The sequence below is a fragment of the Protomyctophum bolini genome (genome assembly GCF_963924005.1).
Source record: "Protomyctophum bolini genome assembly, chromosome: 2".
Taxonomy (NCBI): Eukaryota; Metazoa; Chordata; class Actinopteri; order Myctophiformes; family Myctophidae; genus Protomyctophum; species Protomyctophum bolini.
In genome coordinates this window covers 15,603,727-15,623,913 of record NC_137863.1, presented here as the reverse complement: position 1 = coordinate 15,623,913, position 20,187 = coordinate 15,603,727, and the positions used below count along the sequence as shown (strand labels likewise).

The following is a 20,187-nucleotide window of genomic DNA, read 5'->3' as shown; positions in this document are numbered from 1 at the left end:
CTACAGACAAAAAATGCTGTACTTGTGCAAACAATATCGAGGGACCTGGCTACAGGGACGCCCAGGACGCCCACCCGTGCCATGGTCCAGAAGCGCATTGCGGGCGGACTGGACGTGCAGTCCGAGACTGCTACGTCCGGTGCTGGGCCCGGCGCATGGGGGGAGGGTAGGGAGTGTGTTACTTCGGCTGCTGGTCAGGGCCTCGCAGCCTGGACGCTGCACCTCCACGTTGAGGGTGATCCTCTCGAGTGCGCCTCTGAAGAGGCCTCCGGGGATGATAGCACCCTCGGAAAACTCTCTCTGGGCAACGGGATCCAGACCAGGTGAGGCTTCCAGCCACCTAGCATGCTCTGAGGTGATGGAAGCGGTGGCCATAAGGCCGGTCAGGTCGGTGAGTCAGTACGTGAAGGTCACAATTTTCTCATGTAGGAGACGAACTCTAGCCAACTGTTCAGGAGTAGGGCCGTGGCCCCTCTCCTGAAGATGGGAGCTCTGAAGCATTGAGAGCGTCGCGGGGTAGCCGGGAGAGTCATGGGCTCCTTCCAGCTAGCCGTGTAATGTGCTCTGAAAAACCTGGGACAGGGGAAGCGGTGGTCCCCCGACAGTGATTTTTGTCGTGTACATACTGTGCAGCTTGGCCACAGACCCACCCATGGTGGGGATCTGTGTCAAGAGCTTTTGCCTTTCTTTGGGGAGCGGTCCCGGTGTGCAGTCTGGGGCTGCTACACCCTGGACGGGGCCCAAGGCATGGGAAAGCGTCTGAGCACGCTCCTCCTGGAGACGGAGTTGCAGGGTCCGATCGGCCCCTCCAAAGACGCTGTGCCGGTCGTAATCCTGGCAGCCGTCACGTTGGCTGTTGGACAGCAACGTGAGGCATTCAGTGACCGTATGAGAGCAGCGTGAGACAATAGCCGAAGTAGCTCCGATGCTATGGCTATGTCATAGACGAGTTGGTGTGGCACCTTGAAAACAGCCTAACTGGAATGCTAAACATTCTAGGGTGGCGTCGGCCATCCAATGAGGTTGCTACTCCCGACCTCGAAAAGGTTAGCTAAACAGCTAAACAAACCTAGCTTCACAATGTACATACCTGTAATGTTGAGGGAAGCAGTCGGTTGTCGAGGGTCGTCACGTCGAGTGAGACTCGTGCCTTCGGCCGCTGCGTGAAGTAGTAGCAGTGTCGGTGGAGGCCTCCCGCTGGAGGGAGAGCAGCACCCAGAGCAAGCCGGCGAGGCCTGGCTGATGTCTTGGGTCTGGCTCCAAGGCCTGTTTACCAGTGAGGTGAAGAGCATGTGGAGCTTGTTGTTGGCGGTCCGAGCCGCCTTCCCGGCAGGGGAGGAGCCCAGGAAGGACTCGTCACGGTGTCTCTGAGACGCGTCAAGGTTGAGGGGTCTGAAGAGAGAGGACGAGGTGGTGGGCTGACTAGATCCCGCTGGAGGGAGAGCAGCACCCAGAGCAAGCCGGCGAGGCCTGGCTGATGTCTTGGGTCTGGCTCCACAGGTCTGTTTACCAGTGCGGTGAAGAGCGTGTGGAGCTTGTTGTTGGCGGCCTTTATCACCCCCGCAGGCCATCTTGGGTGTTGGTGTAGCTTGAAGAAGGAACCAGCAGTCCAAGACATTGTAGAAGCACTTCACTTTTAAGTTATAATATAATATCATTATATAATAATAATATATACTATAACAAAATTGTTGTGAGGAAAGCTGTCTGTAACTCACAAAACAGGATAAAAAGAAAAGCGGTGGTGGAGTAGGAGAGTAGGACTCGTGGTGCACCACTGGGAATTGGGGAGGGCTGTCGCCACCCCCGCAGGCCATCTTGGGTATTGGTTGTAGTCTGAGGAAGAATCAGTAGCCCAAGTGGAAACTTCTTTAGTCAAGAGGTTGTTACAAACCCTGTTGAAACAGAGCCTTGGAAGGGGTCCATCATCGTGGCCATCTGTAGCCATGGTGGAGATGGCTTGTTCCTTGTCTTATTCTCAAACCCCTTTTTTTATTTCATTTTAAGATATAAAAAAAAAAATATTATTATTTATTTAGCACCACTACTAAATAAAAATATTTTTCTCACTTAACTCCCCTACTATAGAGGGTAACGTGAAGCGGAACACACACAGTGGTTAGCCTTCAGTCGACGGCTGAAGGCTACCCCACGTGTTGTTGCTGGCCCACCGTGTAATGGAGGGAGCCAGGGAGACCCTTTTCTTGTCCCCAATGCGGGGAAGGGTTGAGAGAGAGTGGGGAAGGGTTGAGAATGCGGCCCGTCTAGCCTGCGGTAGATGTAGACGCTTACAGCGCCTGACATTCCCAGGCGGTCTCCCATCCAAGTACTAACCAGGCCGGACCCTGCTTAGCTTCCGAGATCGGGCGTGTTCAGGGTGGTATGGCCGTAACGTACCGGTATGCCCGCCGTCACCGAGAGGTGTAGAAGCGAGGCTGCGGGCTGCGGCTAGGACTCAGATTAGTCAGCGACTAACGAGAGGCTAGCCGTGGAGAAAAGAAGCGGCAGCAACTCTGAAGCTAAACCACAGACAGGCTAACGGAGCTAGCTAACAGCTAACAACGCTAGCTAGAGGGTAATGAGAGGGAAGACAGAACAACAAGCCGCCGGGCAGGCTCACTTGTGTTATGAGTCTTATTTGACTTATCTGCTTAGTAGCTCGTAGAGAGAAAACACCTTCTTGTGGCTGCGAATCCCCGCGGTACAAGTCGGTTTTAGACTCGTCCGTCTTTCGGGAAAATACAACTTCAACAGCCGGTGTGAACTTTGGTGTACTCGTTGTGCTGTGTGCATCCAAGCGCAGAAAAATGTAGGAATGACTCGGCGTTCACGCCCACCGGTTTTATACCTGCGGGTCAGGACCGGAGGCGCCGCCTTGAGTGACAGCTCCACGAACCAATAAATTAGCTCGTGAGTTTATGTTTTGTTCTGTGCTCCAGCGCCACCAAGTGTCTCGGACCCATATGACTCTCTTCGAGAGAGGCACTTTAGACAACCCTAAATACAAAGTTAATACACCATTGCACATAAACGACTCCAGGGTGTCTAATGAAGTACTGTCACCTCATACTGCGCATGCAAAACTGGAAAAATACAAAAATTGTGGCACTCCATCTTTAAGTAATGTTATACATATAACGTAAATTCTCCTTGTATTCAAGCCATCACAGGGAGAGCAAATTATAGAAATAAGTCATATTTTTGGGTGAATACTCCTTATACAATGTCCTTTAAATGAACCGACCCAGCCCATGCTCCATGTGGGCCGCAGCAGCTGGCTTCTCTTACATGCAATGTGACAGTTCTGTGTAATAGAGATGCCATAAGGACCAAGCCATTTTCTAATGAGTCGTTAAGTGATTCTAAACCCCTCAGGAATCCACGAACGTTCATCAGAAACAGCTAAATATAATTTGTATTCATGTCATTTTGTTCTTCGTGTAATTATTATTTTGCCTTTGACTGAAAAGGAGGCAGTACACGCCATTAAGATAAATTATGCATATCCTGATGTACTGCAACCACTGTGGCATCCTAAACAGCTGGATTCAGACACAGAAGATTCTAGAATCTAGATTCAAGATAATTATCTCTTGAGTCTTTATGCTTATATATGTTTTAATAATAATTTAAGTAAGTTTCTTAACCACTTTCAACCTAGCATCCCTTATTTTGGTATGTCATATTTTAAAAAAATAGCCAATCTACAAGCTCCCAATGCATGCCCAAAAATAGCAGACCTACAAGCTTACAACGATGTGAGCTTGTATCCATAAGTAACTGTCTATGTATTTTCTGTATTATGTATCATTATGTATGTACAATTTTGTGAGTGTCTTGTAAGCCTGTGCGGGGTGGGCATCTTATTATGTAGGACACTTTATTAAAAACTCTATCATGTACTGTAGGCTGGCTATTTCTGACTCGCAACACCGTCATGCGTCGAAGAATGAACCGCGTATGACACACAGCCGCAAAATATTACCTAACATCCAGAGCGCAGCGCAGCTCAGCTCAGACCTGGCCATGGGAAATATTAACACTTTAATGCACTGTGAATTTGGAGTTTAATATTGCCTCCGATGACCCCCACCAAATTATCACCTCCTCACAGCCTTAGATTCCGCCTCTCTTCCGCTGATATGAAACTGGCTTTATACTGTATGCTTGTGTAGCATCGTTAGACATATGTGTCATGAAAAGTGGAGGATTGCTTAGTTGCATGCGCGCTGACCCGTAGAATGGAAATAATAGCCCCCGTAAGCAAAAGACCTTTCGATGCTTAATATATAACCACCCCTCGGTCAGACCGGAATGGGATATTCTATTCAAACTGAGGTGTTTACATGAGCATTTTTATTCTGAATGAGCAGTCGATTCTGTGATCCTCAGATTGAAAGACAAACGGAGAGAGAACAGCTCACAACACCAGCAAAGAAAGAAAGACAGGTCTCCACCAGGTCAGGTAGGTTATCGTATGTACTGTATGTATGTGTGCACAGTTTGGCATCGCCCAGGCCAACGGTGCCGGAGATTAGCTATACACAAATGGATGGACGGACTGACGGACACACGTACTGACACACACGGACGGAGGGCAAAACATACTCTCCCCATGCATTTGGCCTGGTGGAGAGCTAAACATACTCTCCCCATGCATTCGGCCTGGTGGAGAGCTAAACATACTCTCCCCATGCATTCGGCCTGGTGGAGAGCTAAACATACTCTCCCCATGCCTTCGGCCTGGTGGGGACAATGACGATGGCTTGCAAAATTACCATGTAGCAATACAAATGCAGTCAAAACCCCTGTGTTAATTTCACTTTGAGCGTGTACAAATGTGTAAAGAATAATGTAAAGGTAAATATACACAGTTACAACTGGATACTTAACACTGAGGACACTTTCTGCGTACTGTTGCTGGCCACCTGTTCAAATTGAAATTAATAGATATCTTCCCTGTGCATAAAATGTGGTACAGCCAACCTTCCAGGGAGCCTTGCTGCTCCAGGTCCACAGGGGCATCATGTGCTGTACATGCTACACATGCTCATATGGCAATATGCGCACAACCCTGCTCCCTGTCTTCCCTCCATCTGCTACTGTTCCTGTGCTTGCATCACTCACACACGCACACCACCCTCTCCTCCATGCAGGGTCACGTGACTACCTGCCAAGTAGGCACCATTTTTGTAAAGGCCTGTTCATCTTCATTACTGATCTCTAAGTAGATCCCTCATTCCATTATAGCAGTATGGGCAGGTTCCCTCAGGAAAGTAATGGCTCGTTTATACTTTAACTACGGCAGAAGACAGCATGATTAAGTGGGCTTAAGGATGTGTGTTTTGTGAGTAAAACATTTGTAGCAGAATCATGGGCAACTGGAAAAAGGGCTCCTCGGAGCACAGATCTCCTAGCCTGGCTCCAGCCCTGAATCGCTACCATTAAAAACATATGTCCTGGCGATTCAGGTCTGGTGACTCTGGCGTCAGTCTCGATCGAAAATCTGATCGCAGCAGCTGATTGGCATGAGCAATTAGGGGTTCAGTGGCTTGCTCAAGAACACTTCAACACTAACTCTGGGGGAGCCCGGGTTCGAACTGGCAACCGCCATCCAGCCACTCTACCCCTGAGCCACCGCCGCCCAGCCACGAGCTAGTAGCGCTCGTTGACTGTGTTCGTTTGGTTAGCAACTGGGTCAGCCATAGCCACATGATTGACAACGTCATCTGCTTTCCTACTATTCTGAATGATTGGTTGGTATGAACCAATCGCCAAAGACTGTCGCTTTGACCCATTCCAGAAACTGCTGCCACACACACGGCCACACACACACAGACTGACGGACGGACGGACAGACAGACGGCTGAACAGAATGACACACACAGACGAACGCACAGATTGACACACACGGACGGACAGCAAATTTTAGGAGGGAAAATGTGACTCACCGGAAGCTTCTGGATCTGGTCCTGAAGAGAGTCTCGTCGACACTAAGCAGACAGAAAAGAGACCATAGATAATTAATTAGCCAGTCACCTCAACTGCACAGTATAGCTTCTGGGAGCACCGTAATTTGACTCAGTGTGTAAATGTAGTCCCAAATAGAACCAGGTGCTATTTTGTACTGAAAAGGAAATTAGAGGTGACACCAATGTGACAAAAAATGCAATCAGTATTACATTGTACCAAATATATATTAATATAACTAAGCATTGACATTAGTTTTTGTTTTTTCGCTGAATGTTTACTTTATTATGATGTGCCCCGAATTGGGTTCATGTGCTTAATGCTTTTGGGCACATGTGCAATACAATGCTGTTTGGTGTTCCTATTCATCGGTGCAGCTTGACAAAATCAGACTGAGATATCCGATGATCACAATCTTAATGAATTGAAATTGAAAGCGGAGCTAGCAACAACACTACAGAGCTCCGGACCCTGATGTTGGTCAGGAATCAGAAAGACATTGTTCATCGTCACACCTTAAAAATACTTATGTGTGTGTGTGTGTGTGTGTGTGTGTGTGTGTGTGTGTGTGTGTGTGTGTGTGTGTGTCTGTGTTGAGTTGACCCAAATGCAATCCCAATGCAGCTGCAGGTCAATGAGTCGTGCTAGATATACGTAGACAGACGCTCGTCCTGATATAGACAAATGGTAAATGGTGCATTTATATAGCGCCTTGGATTGTGCATTACATTCACCCATTCACACACTTTCACACACCAATGGCGGAGGAAACCATGCAAGGCACCAACCAGCACATCGGGAGCAATTAGGGGTTCAGAGTCTTGCACAAGGACACTTCGACACTAACTCTGGGGGAGCCCGGGTTTGAACTTCCCATCCGAGCCACTGCCGCCCTAGCCTCGGAAACTCAGACGTTTTTATTTCCAGGGAGAAAAAAAAAAAGTCTGGGGCCAAGTCCACTTCAATTCAACATACAGTAGTGTAAACATCGCTCCCTCTCTGCTGATTTCTGATCGTCGTTAAATTAACGTACACATGCACACACGTACACTCCTCTCTCTCTCGCTCTAATTAATTAGTCTCATGTGCTGCAGCTGTGTGTAGTTTCTCCCGGCGGATCCTGCCATAGAAAGCATAGGTGAGTTCCAGTCTACTGCCGCCCCTACCGACATGGTCATATACTGTCATACCAAACACACACGGTCAAATGTTGGAGCGGCATGCACAGCTCAAAAAGCCAATCTTCATATTATTAATTGAAAAACAATCACATTTATCTATCTATGTCTGAGAACACAATTCCTTGTCCATATTCAAAAGTCTAATTGACTTGAGTCTAGGTGCCTCTCCTCTGATTGCTTTGGCTACTCGACAAAAGCAAAAGGTGGCATTTGGCATGCTATATGTGCTGCTCAGCCACACATTCAGGCAGAGTTCCAGAAACGTGTTCTCATGATAGGCAATGTCATATACAGTGATGCCTGGGATAGGGTACTGTACCTTTGGCGTGTCCATATGCTGAGGACAAAAGCATCATTTTGTGCCAAAATAGCGCATTATATGTACATTATAGAGAGCGTGGTATCACTATTCACTCATAATTATGTGTGCGCCCGTGCGTGCACGCTACACATCCACACAAGCACAAAGCAGACTACAAATAGGCGTAACACTAGGACTTTATTTGATTTGTCACTGCACTGTGGCACAATGGAGGCATTTCTCAGTAACAGAACAGGAGCTCGGTCAGATCTTTAATTGAGCCCTTTTATAAAGGAAAGCAGCTGTGATGGGAATTCCGTTGAAATGTCTTTATTGTAGAGTAAAGCTAGCCTTTCTGCGAATGCATGCGATGGAAATTATCGGCATGGTCATTTTCAAAACATCCGCTCTGCTGCTGCCGTATCACGTGACACGTGCGCGCTACCACGACAGCAGGTAGACAGGCTGACAGCCTGGTGTTTCTTATGGAAGATTGCTTATTATTAAAAAAGATGACCTGCACACTGCCACTTGCAAAGGTACACGTAGCATAATGTATTTAAAGCAACGTTTCGGTCATTCAACCTTCCTCAGGTTCAAAAATCATATCATCATTCATCATCTCATTCTCATCTCAACCAATGCCACATCTCCCATCCAATCAAACGCTGGCCAATCACAATTTGCGTCCTTACTTTTGACTTCAATGTTTGTGTTTACACACTTTTGTTTACACACCAATAAGAATCCTATGCACTGGACTACAAAGATCTTTTGCCCACCCCATATCTGGGGTAGGCAAGTGCATGTCTGACGTACACAAAGAGAGCCTCAGAGACTGTTGTGCTATGGGGACATTTTTCTATAGCATGACATGCGTCAACTTCCTTCCTTCTCCAGAGGTTAGTTGGTCACTCAGTACAAAGTTGAGACCTTTCTCTATATCATGAAACATCTCTATCCTGGTGATCTATATTCCAGGATGTACAAAGCCTGCATGCACCATCCAAGGGCCTGGAAGGGACAGTGAATGGCTTGATGAGCAGTGTTGTACCGAACACGTTCAAAGAACGATAGTTCACTTTTTCTCGTTCAACTTCGTTCAAGAGTGAGTAGGGGGGTTACAGACGTTTGTATCCTGCCACGAAGTTATGCTGCTTTCACACGGGCAGATGCAATAGATGCAAAGCTACACTAGTACACCACCTACAATAATAGTTTGTAATATTACGTATTGTATAGCTATTATAATTATGCAAATAGTTAGGCTATAATTATTACTTAATTTATGATGAAAAACGAATTAATAATAATGATCACATTATATTCAAGCCAATTAATCAACAGGATTATCATGATGAATATTATGTTAACCCCGAAACAATTCCAGTTACTGCCCTCCCCCCAAATGGGGATTCCCATTTGGACAGGATTATAAATGCAGCGACCGAGGACAGTGCAGGGTATACAACATCTGCTCTTCTGACAATCATTTGACAAGAAGATTTTTTTACCCTCTATTCTTCCGTCCAAGAACCAGCAAGCAAGCATCTTCTCAGAAGGTTTCCACTTGCAGACGCACTACTAGCCTACTTCCATAGCAGACGGTCAGAGCATGACTTCCCTTGTTTCTCTACCCTTGGCACTGCTGACTGCGTTGTGCTTGCTATCGGGGCTGTGGTGCACGCCGCTGTGTCGTACTGACAACAAACGAATGCTTTAGAATAAAATAAAATATGACCGCTTCTGGCATCAGGCATGAGGCACCTAACCAAATTTGAAGGATGGCAACTGACAAGGTCAAAGGTCATGAGTCTATGTGGGGGCCGCAGGGGTTAAATGGCATAAAGGTCACAGGAGTGATTTGAGTGATTTGAAAACAGAGGCGTAAAATTGACGAAACAAGCAGTGGTGGAAAGTAACTAAGTACACAGTACTTTACTGTACATAAGTACATAAGTATTAGTAGGCTACTTGAATATTTCCAATACTTTTACTTACCATTTTGGATCCAAATATTGTACTTTTACTCCATTGCATTTATTTAAATACTTTAGTTACTAATTACTTTGTAGATTTGTATTATTACTACAAAAGATACATTACCCACTTCAGCCCTTGCGGCCATTTGAAATAGCCGCTCTATAAGCTCACAATGTGTCGCGATGCTACGCATTGTGAGCTCGTAGAAGCTTGAAGAAGTATGTTTTGGATTATCAAAAAGGTAAAAAAATTAAATAAAAGATAAAAAGATACATAAAGATAGCAAGAGAGAACAAATTGCTGTTGTTCACAGAGAAGATGGGGAATGGAGGCTGTTGGTGGAAGGTGCTTTCCTTACCATTTACTCTGCATATCAATCAAGGGAGGCAAAAATTCTCCTCCCTAAATCAATGACTCAGACCTCAGAGTAAACCTTTTGCCACGGGCAATGATTTCTCCGGCTCTGCTAATCACTGCTTAGTCCTCCACTAAGACTAAAAGATGTGCGCCATTGTCATCGAAACTCTCTGCACAGTCCACACTGTAAACCTTAAAAAGAAAAGTGTCTTTCTAATCCCTGGAATCCATTCCCTTTAGCACCTTCAATCCCAGGTCTAAGACACTGCTGCATGTGCCTTTGGCGTGGACATATCATGCATTATGCATGTAGCCTTTGTGAATTCCTACAGATGTACCGGTATGTATTTGCATGCAGTTACAAGTCAAGTCAATATGAATGTGTTGACATTGATTCCATGGCGTATTTTATTGATCCTTCCCCCGCTCCGCTTTCTACATGGGAGAATCTTTGAGGCTGACAAATGAGATAGGCGCAGACATCAGCATCCAATTGAGATTTAACCAATAAGAATCCGGAACACCGGATGCATTCTAATGACCTAAACTCACTGGGAATCAACCACAGTATAATATTACCATAAAATATTCATTTTTTTGGGGGGGGGGGGGGGTTTAATACTGTTTTGAAGTCTTGCTGGCTGGGGGTTCTGGATGGATTAGTACAGCCAATACAATGTTGAGGATAGTGCAACAACATTCAGCAGTGTGAGTACACCACTGGGGGGCAGAGTGGGGCTGGGTGGTCAGAACGGAGCTGGATACCTCTTAGCAGCCAGTGCTGGAAAGGGACTGTACTCAAGTATTTAGTATTTCCAATTTTCATTACTTCATTTACGTGTACTTCAACTCCACTACTGTATATCTCAGAGGCAAATAATTTACCTTTTTACTTCACTACAATTAGTATTACTAGTTACTTAATTTGCAGATTTTAATAATGCACATGAACCCCTATTTTATAAGCGCTATTTTATACAGAGGCTAATTGAAAATAGCCAAACCAGACCTGCTATTAGATACTGTGTTTTGATGCTAATACTTTTAGAAAAACGTAAATTTTAAATACAGGTCTTGACCTATGGAGTATTTATTGTGGTATTGCTACGTTAACTTAAGTAAAAACATACTTTCACCACTGCTCCCCATCATATCTATCTCCGCCTCCCTCTGCATCTCCTTGACAGTCTCCTTGATCCAGAGATACTCTCTCTCTCTCTCTCTCTCTCTCTCTCCCTCCCTCCCCTACCATTAATTCTCTCAATCTATATCTGCCCCCTCGCTTTCTCTCAATTGCATCTCATCCGTTCAAGTTGATTAAAAAAACCTATGCGAACCCATGAGGTGATGTAAGAAAAGGCAATTGAAAGACATGCAAGTGTCCGAAACCAGACGTTGTAATCTCACAAAAGATTCACCTTGCACGGACGGCATGAACACACAAAATGAGATAACAAGATAAAGTACACCCACTATGTAGTTATTTGTCGATACTAAAATGTATTCATAGTCTTCCGTCTACTACTACTATTTTGTTTTGACATTCCAATGTCAGTTCAGTCGGTTGCTAATTTGACATTGGAGCCGTGTTTGTTTCCCAGTGTTGAGAGTGGAAACAGTAAGGTTGTCAGCCAGCAGCCCGCTTGGTTCTCATCTTTCTGCTGACATGAGGTGCTTCTGTGTTGTTGTGTTAACAGTCAGGAGATGGAAACAGAGCAACATGACAACAAACTAGACCTCCATTTGCCACAGAGGCCTATGTTTTATTTTGCACAAAATGGCAAAAGGTTACAATCAGGCATACTAAAAGCATACATACACAGCACCGTGAAAGGCTTAGCAAGTACTTCAGATGTACAGTATTTATTTATTTAGGTTTACTTTCTGGATACCATACTGTATCGTACTGTTAAAGAAATGATCATATACAAAAAAGATCTTCTTTAAAAACAACAATAAAATCTTCAGTATAGTAAAACAAATAAATGTTATCTCTGAAAGTCTGGGGAAAAGGAAAAGTCTTCTTTGCTTTTTGCTGGGTCTTCTAATCATACAAACACTAATTTGATATGCAGAGTAAGGCCTGACTCACACGTGCACAACAGATTGATGTATAGCTGATGCATGAGACTTATTGACTGATGCAAGCTCGCAATTCATTTCCAATGGGAGTCACAGGGTTTGACACTTTTTGTTGTATGAGGGGAAGGGGGGCAGTCGAAACACAGCCGAAACCGTACAACAAAAATGTTGTGTCAAACCATGTGACTTCCATTGGAAATGCATTGGGGCAAGACAAACCCTTTGTATACATCTAGCATGCATCAATGTTGTATGCTAGATGGCCGGTGAGCTCAACAAGCTCAGTAAGATCATAAAGAAGGCCAGCTCTGTTGTTGGCCTCCGAATGGAGAGCCTGTAGTCAGTCGCGGAGAGGAGGATTGGGGACAAACTGAACTCCATGCTGGCTAATCCCTCCCACCCCTTCCATGGTGTGCTGCAGGATAGCATGAGCACTTTCAGCCGTAGGCTCACACTCCCCCCGAGGATGCACACGGAACGATACAGACTCTTTCATGCAAACTGCGACTATACAATGCGAATGCATATAAGAACTGCCTCCCCCCAAATGGCATATGGTCCTTGGTGGTCCTGGTCTTGTGTGCTTATGTCCATTTGTGTCTGTTTTGTGTTCTTCTGTCTGTCCAGTTGTTTTAGCTTTTTATGTGTCACATTATGCTGTTGGAACGCTTCAATTTCCCCTCGGGGATTAATAAAGTATATCTCATCTCTCTCATCTCACGAAACATAGCAGACTCCGTCCCACACTCTCCCTGCCAGAGGCAGAAATATGAACATATCATCACATCCATACTCCATTCGCTAGACTGCCTTCCCCGGAGTCTCCTTTAGGATAGAGTACAAGGTCTCCCTCCTTACCCATCAGTGCATCGACAGCAATGCTCCCTCCTATCTAAAGGAACTCATCAACACCCCCCCCCCCCCCCCCATGACCATGCTTGTTTCTTTTCATGGGGGTTTATGAGGGAAAACAAAACTTTTTTAACTAGAGACCTGCGGCCGATTCTAAGTTTCTAAATTCTAATCCAAAATTTAAAAATTAAAGAAAAATTACACAGACGCCTTCTTGGTTTTAAAGGTATAACAACATACAGGCTTTCCCAGTCTTAATGGGTTAAATAGAGTGATTAATGATATAATCCCTATTCCCTACCTAACCGCCATTCTGAGAAAACAAATACCCAGCATCCTATTCCACTCTCCACAATGCACTGGTTTTACCAAACCAATCATTTTGCCTCTTTCACGTAATTAGTGAGTCTGAATGTAGGCCTAAAGTAGTCTTATTATTCAGAAAATAATGCTCCATCTATAAAGAAATTGGCAGTCAATAATACAACTGTTGGGATGTAATTTCTAATCCCGTTAGTAAATTGTCTTTGTGCAAATATTCCACATTATCTGCTAATTGTGGAGAATTGTGATGTGCTACAACAATGTCACCAAGGACATGAACACAGAAGACAAATTATTCAGATTGTTAAAGGCTTATTGTTTTCCTCAGTAAAGCATTCAGCATTTTTTGTTATTCATATTTACATGTTATATGTAATGGGCGGCAGTGGCTCAGGGGTAGAGTGGCCAGTTGGGAAGCGAAGGTTCCCAGTTCGATCCTGGGCTCCGCTGGAGTTAGTGTCAACGTGACCTTGAGCAAGACACTGAACCCCTGAGCAGGTTGGTGCCTTCCTCTGCCATTGGTGTGTGAATGGGTGAATGTAATGCACAATCTACAGTACATAAAGCACCTTAAAGGTTTACGTTGGCATACTGACAATCAACCATCGACTATGGGACTTTGGTATTCCTGCATATTTGTCAGTAGTTGCATTCATTTTAAATAATAGCTCAACCACCTGATATGACAAACAAACACTCATCTTAAAATATGCATACATGCATGTTCACTTCCCTTCAGAGACTATCCAATCTGTTTTTAACAAAGACCATTTTTTCAATGCTTTTGTTGGATAATTAACCATTTGAGAAAAGATGACAGAAATCTAATTTGACAGATTAACAACTTGGTGCTAATGTGTCAACGCTTGTGCCTTTCACAAGGAGATAAACGTTGGCTGACAATAAACCATAGACTATGGGACTTTGGTATTCCTGCATATTTGTCAATAGTTGCATTCATGCCAAATAATAGCTCAACCACCTGATATGGCAAACAAACAATCATCTTAAAATATGCATCACAAACGAGTTACAACCATATACTCTTTATTATTTCCCATTTCCCTCCTGAAGTACTGTTGATGGAAAGACTACAAAATGGCCACAGGTAAACACAACCTCATTGACCCTGAAACTAAGCACTTAATTACCGTGCGCACCGATAGATCAGATGAGAGATGTAGTCCAGGAAGAAGACAAATCAATTAACTTTGATCTCACAAAACAAGTAGCAAGAAAAGATACAACAATGGAATGGAAATATCTTTGGCTCAGAGCACACAGGGCGCAGGCTGAATAAATCATTGTAACGATTCATTTTCTGCAAATCCTAACTCACTAGCACTGCATTAATTGACAAATTATTGTCAAACATTCAACATTCAAATGTTCCCCCAGAGTTGCATCAGTTTGCTTTATAGTCATTTAAATTAGCAAATCTCATGCAATTGCAGCAATTCCACAATTTGCTACACAGCACACTAAATGTGGTCATTCCAAATCCTATAGGACAGTGTTTCCCAATCGTTTTATACCCAAAAGATGAATTTGGTGTCTCCCCAGTATACCCAAACATCATGAATTAACAACTTATGCCCTATTTAATAGTTAAAAAATATAATGAAACGTTGTGAGCTAGATTGGCTATTCTCACTAATACTACTTATTATTTTCTTTTTTTGTAGGATTTATTTTTACATTCTTTTGAAAAAGGTTTAAATTATTATTGTCAAAGACCTTTATGAATAATAATTTAAATATGGGTAGATAACCCATAAATTGGTCCCGACACAGTGTTTGGGGACCACTGGCGGAATAGATAATATGCTTGCTCTGGATGGCCCGGAGTACATCCCTGAATAGTGTTTTGCAGGCAGACTTGGCGCTGCCCAGGGACTGCAAAACACTATTGTAGGAGTGATTTCTGTGTCTGCTGAATTCTGATGGCGTTTACATTGCATGACTGAGCGCTTCACCGGCTCACAAGCTCAGAGGTCTCACTGAAAAGAGTCCTATTGAATGAAGCCCTCACATTCCAAGGGTGCACATAGTCTGCATACTGCCATACAAAGACTGTCACAAATATGCATAATGGAATACACAGATAATTGACCAAAATATCTGGGTCTTTTTCTCCATTAGCCTGTTGCTTCAACAGAATAAATGACATGTCACGCTCATGTCACGCTCATGCTCGAGTCAATTTAGAGTAAACAAAGAGGCAGCCAGCAGGTGTTGAATGACATGTTTTCTCCCCCCTGTGAACTTCAATGGAAACCTTTACCCAAGAACTGAAGAAAAAAACGGTTCCTCTCATAAAATAACACATATTTTGTTAGAATTGCAGCGAATATTTTTGATGCCAGCTACAGTAGCAAACAGCCCAGTAGTTATTCTTGTTAACCACATTAAAAAACTAATGAGGCACACTCAATAACAATCCCATCGAGCCAACCACACTGAACAGAGGTCATGTTTTAGTATTGCTTTTTTCGTTATCTCTCGACTTTCACCCACTGACCTCATCAGCGTTTTGGTAGCTTGCTCGCTAGAGCACCAAAGTCTGACATAATTTCACATGCAACCCGGTTTGTGTTTTTTCCCTATTCTCAATTCCCAGACTTTTTTGAGCAGTGCAGCCGCTCCAATGCACAGGTCAGTCAGTCAGTCGGAAAGAAATACATCTGTTTCGGGGTTGCCGGGCGAACAGACAGATGGACGGACGGACGGACGGACGGACGGACGGACGGACGAAACAGACAGTATTTTGCAGAAACAGAATGTATATGTGTGACTGACTGTCGTAAACGGTATAAAGACACCGATAGTGAGCGATAGTGACGTCAGGACCAGCCCCGGTTTTTCCTGCAAGCAAGACAGTTCCTCGCCTAGGGTGCTAGGTCATTAGGGGCACTCCAAAAATATATATTTTTTGAAATAATGAAAAAAGAAAAATGAAATTAAATAAAATCTCTGGTGGGGTGACTAGGCGCCCCCTCCCCATTGAACAAATAAACAAGAATAAATACACTTTGCACCCTGTTCTGTTCCTCACGTTTCATTTGCTGCACTACTTGTTTTAAGTGGGGGATGTCATCACACAAAAAAATCTGTGTTGTAGTTTTCTTCCCTCTTGCAAGCGCAAGGTGGAAAGCCTGTTATGTTGTTGTAGGTAAATAACAGCCTCACTGCCTGGATTTATCTCGTTTTTGGTCAAAACAAGCTTTTTTAACAGCCCAAAATAAATAAACGCATTTATAAAATGAATGTTCCAGGTGGAATAAAAACATATGCGTCCACATGGCTTTTTTGTTTACATTCTGCAGTTATGGATCCCTCATCTGGTTCAACAAAAATATTCTCTGATCCTTCTGATATTAACACATACACAATTACACACCTTCACACACTCTTTCCATTCATCTACATCAGTGGTTTTCAACGAGTGGCATGCAGCGCACGTGCAGGGGCAACATCTACTAATAGTAATCTCGCATTGGCTGCTGAGAGGCCTAGTCTATGACAGAGCAGAGAACAGGCAAGATAATAAATGACCTTGTCAATGTCATCAGAGGTGTGATAATGATGTTGCAGCAGCTAGGAGCAGTGCACCTCCCCCGGGGTCACCTCTCGCACCTTTCTCTGCCCGCCCGTCAAGACAGACAGTGGCTTGCACCGACCAGACAATGAGCTCAGACAGGTACTCTGTACAGTCATGCAGCTTCTGACAGAGTGCCCTAAACCTCTTCTCAAACCTTTTCATTTCATTTCAAGGACCCCAGTTTGATATGCATTAGGCCACGAACCTAGCCTGACACTTAATTTAATTCATTATTGAAGAAGTGAATGGGTGTGGCTAGCCATTCAGGGGCTGGTGCCAGGATACCACGGACCCTCATTTGATACTGTATGCATTAGGCCACAGACCCCCATTGATGCATTTTGTTTGATTGTTTTAATCTCTGGGACCCCAATCTACATTCTCTAAAGTGAGTGTGACAGTGTACAAATCTATTTGCGTCCCCAGCAAAATCAGGAACAGTTTAAAGTAAACACTTAAGCTCCGTTAAATTTTTTGGCTATTCAAAAATAGCAGATTTACAAGCTGACAATGTATGCCGATGTGAGCTTGTAGATCTGCTATTTTGAAAAATATTCTCTTAGGGGGATCATCTGAACTAAATATTTTCCAAAAAGGGGTCGGTAGACAAATACTGTACATACCCCAATTTGGGCATCCTTGACATGAAAATGTTTCAGAACCACTGCTCTAAACTACCCCCATGAGATATTTACAGCATGTACTGTAGCTGAAATTCTCACCGCTCCCCCTCCCCCCCTGAAAAATATATTTAAAATGTTAAAATACCGGTTCGATTAGTTCAAGTAACTGTTGCATCTCTACTTAATTGTTCTTCAGTTATCCTTACCCGCCGAAGGCTCCAACAGTGTGACTCCGTTTCCGCATCCTGCTGAAGGGTGGAGGGTGATTACCCAGCGGACACGTATCGTAGAGCTGAATATCAGTGAAGTTCACAGCACTTAGACACTCCAACACTTTCCTCTCTCAGTATCTCTCCAGCTCTGTGTGTGTGTGTCTCTCTCTCTCTCTCTCTCTCTCCTTGTCTTGACCTCGTCTTTAAACCTCTAGACAGAGTGAGTATGAGTGTCTGTGTTTTGGCAGAGTACATTCAATGTGTACAAACACACCCCTGCCTGCCCTCCACCTTTCTGACTGCCTGCCTCCCTCCCTCCCGACTCAGTAGCTGCTACCGTTTGTCTGACCGAAAGGTTTCCCTGGTAACAAGCCCCCCCCCCCCACACACACACACACACACACACACACTTCAGTCTGTCAGGGAGAAGAGACAACTCCCCCACCACTGCTCTCGACAGGTAAAGTCTGGTTTAGTCGCGCACATAAAATAGCAGATATACAAACTCACACATTGTCGAAGAATTCCAAAGGTCTACAAGCTCACAACACATTGCGATACATTGTGTGGCTTAAATCTTTGTCTTTTAATTTATTTTAAGAAGAAAAAATAAAAAGGAAAGGATAGAATAGGCTTAAGTGGTTAAATGACCCCCTTGTCATACCAAATGGAGCAGTAAAGGCTATCCCAGGGTGTTCAATTTAAGCAAATAGTACCTGCCTAGACTCACCTGCGGGTGCACACCCTCCCCGCCTCACCTGCAGCGTGATTCAAAATCACGGCCCAGTTGCATAAAGACCTGCCCCCGCCTGCCTCTGATTGGCCTACCGACACTGCCCATCTTTTCTTACTTTGCTTATCCCATTATGTTATGCTTTAGCTATTGAAAAATAGCAGATCTACAAGCTCATAGCGCGCCACTACGAGCTTGTAGGTCTGCTATTTTCTTTAAAGCAAAGAACCACTGACATAGAAACATAGCTTTTTCAGAGTTATACGTGTTTGGTTACTAGACTGTCCTGGGGGAAAGTCTGGAGACACTGATGCGATGTTACTCCGTGCCAGTTGTGCCGGCTTGTCCTTACTCAACCAGGCCGTAGTCTTACATTACATGCACCTGCATCTCTTGTTCTACATCTCTCCATTGTGACCTTCACCTCTTCCTGGGCCTACTGATCAGTCCCACAGAGAGTCACGAAAATATGCATTCTCAATTATGACGACAACATTGATTGTGACCTAATTGATCCAAGTTGATCATCTCCTCTCCTGATCATTCCCACCGAAGTTTCATGAAAATGGAACCATCTGCCTGCGATTGACCGTGACCTTGACCACTGAACCTTTCAAACCCAAAAGTTAACTCATTCAGCGCAATAGCACCATCTGGTGGTTGGCTCAGAGCACCACACATAACTACTCTTAAATTGAAAGCCGGTATTGCCGGAAACAGAGTCAGGAAGTAAAAATCTGCTATGTAAAATGTCCCGCGAATGTTATTTAATCCACCCAAAACATACATATTTTTGTAAGCTAGGATCATATCGTTTAGAGAAATGAGACGCAAATCAAGCTTGTTTTTGGTCTAAAAAGAAGAATCCGAGATATTCGCATCCTAAAAACTGCGTCCTCATAGACAGCATAAATAAGCCAGCGGGAATTTCCATTTCCTTTTTCAACGGACCGCTACCGGAGTTTCCTGTGTAAACACAAGGAAAGCTTCTTGTGTACCCAAACATGTTAAAGCCACGTTTGGGTGCTATTGTAAACATTGTCTTGTATAGATGTATACAATATTCTGCTGCTCTGGTGCGATTTTCCAAAAGATTTGACCCTCATACGCTCCACAGGGCAGCCTGGTATGTCTTTGCTCACTAGCACCAGAGCTCCATTCACACATCTCAACTCGCCTGAGATGTGTGTAACTCTAAGAAGGGACATCATAGTGCTCTTAATTTAGGCATTTGGCAGTCTCTCTTATACAGAGCGACAAGTGTGAGATTAAAGTAAATGGCATGAATCTTTGACCACAGTGCGAGACGAGGTCCGCAACTCAGGAGGAGGATGGGGATGGTGGACTACTACAAGTTCCTGGGAATGCACACGAACAATAAACTGGACTAGACTGTCAACACTGAGTTGCTTAATCATCAAGCTGTTCTTCCTGAGGAGGCTCGGGTCCTTCAATTCAACGCGTGCAACAGGATGCTGCAACTTATGAATACTTTCCCCGCCAAAAAACGTATGTTAATCATTAGTCTCGGCAATCGCCAATAAACGTAAGTTACGTTTAATCAGCTGTATAAATGTTTTGATCCGATCTAGCCGAAAGGCTACTCACATTAGCTTCGGATGGCTATCTGTTGTTAGCCATAACACTGGACTGCGCCATCTTGATTTACGTGCACGCACGCACACACGCTTTCAGTCGCTTTACTCTCCAAATCCCCGTCCCAGGCGACATATCTGGACTATTTACGACAAGTCACAACATGACATAAAGACCGAAGGAGAAACTATGCAGTCACATGAAGTATTAAGTACATATACATTACGTCGGTAAAGGATTCTAATATCAACAGGGTTTAGAACGATAATGTTGTAACGCAGTTACGCAGCAGCATTACAGCTTGAGAGTCAAAAATACAATACCGTTATTTCAATTAGAAATGTGGAGAAGTGAAAATGATTAGCTTAAATC

The 20,187-nt window shown here is 44.1% G+C and overlaps 1 protein-coding gene across 1 annotated transcript in view; it reads right to left on the bottom strand.

Moving 5' to 3' along the window:
- The window catches only part of LOC308332605 (rap1 GTPase-activating protein 1-like), a 95,037-nt gene extending 77,411 nt beyond the window's left edge, over positions 1-17,626 (bottom strand). Inside the window, exons 1-2 of the mRNA XM_080788579.1 lie at positions 17,481-17,626; positions 5,952-5,993 (exon numbers count right to left, since the gene is read on the bottom strand). Coding sequence (XP_080644705.1) covers positions 5,952-5,993; positions 17,481-17,518 — 80 coding nt within the window. The 5' untranslated portion in view covers positions 17,519-17,626. The remainder of the gene's footprint in view (positions 1-5,951; positions 5,994-17,480) is intronic.
- Between the last annotated feature and the right edge of the window lie 2,561 nt (positions 17,627-20,187).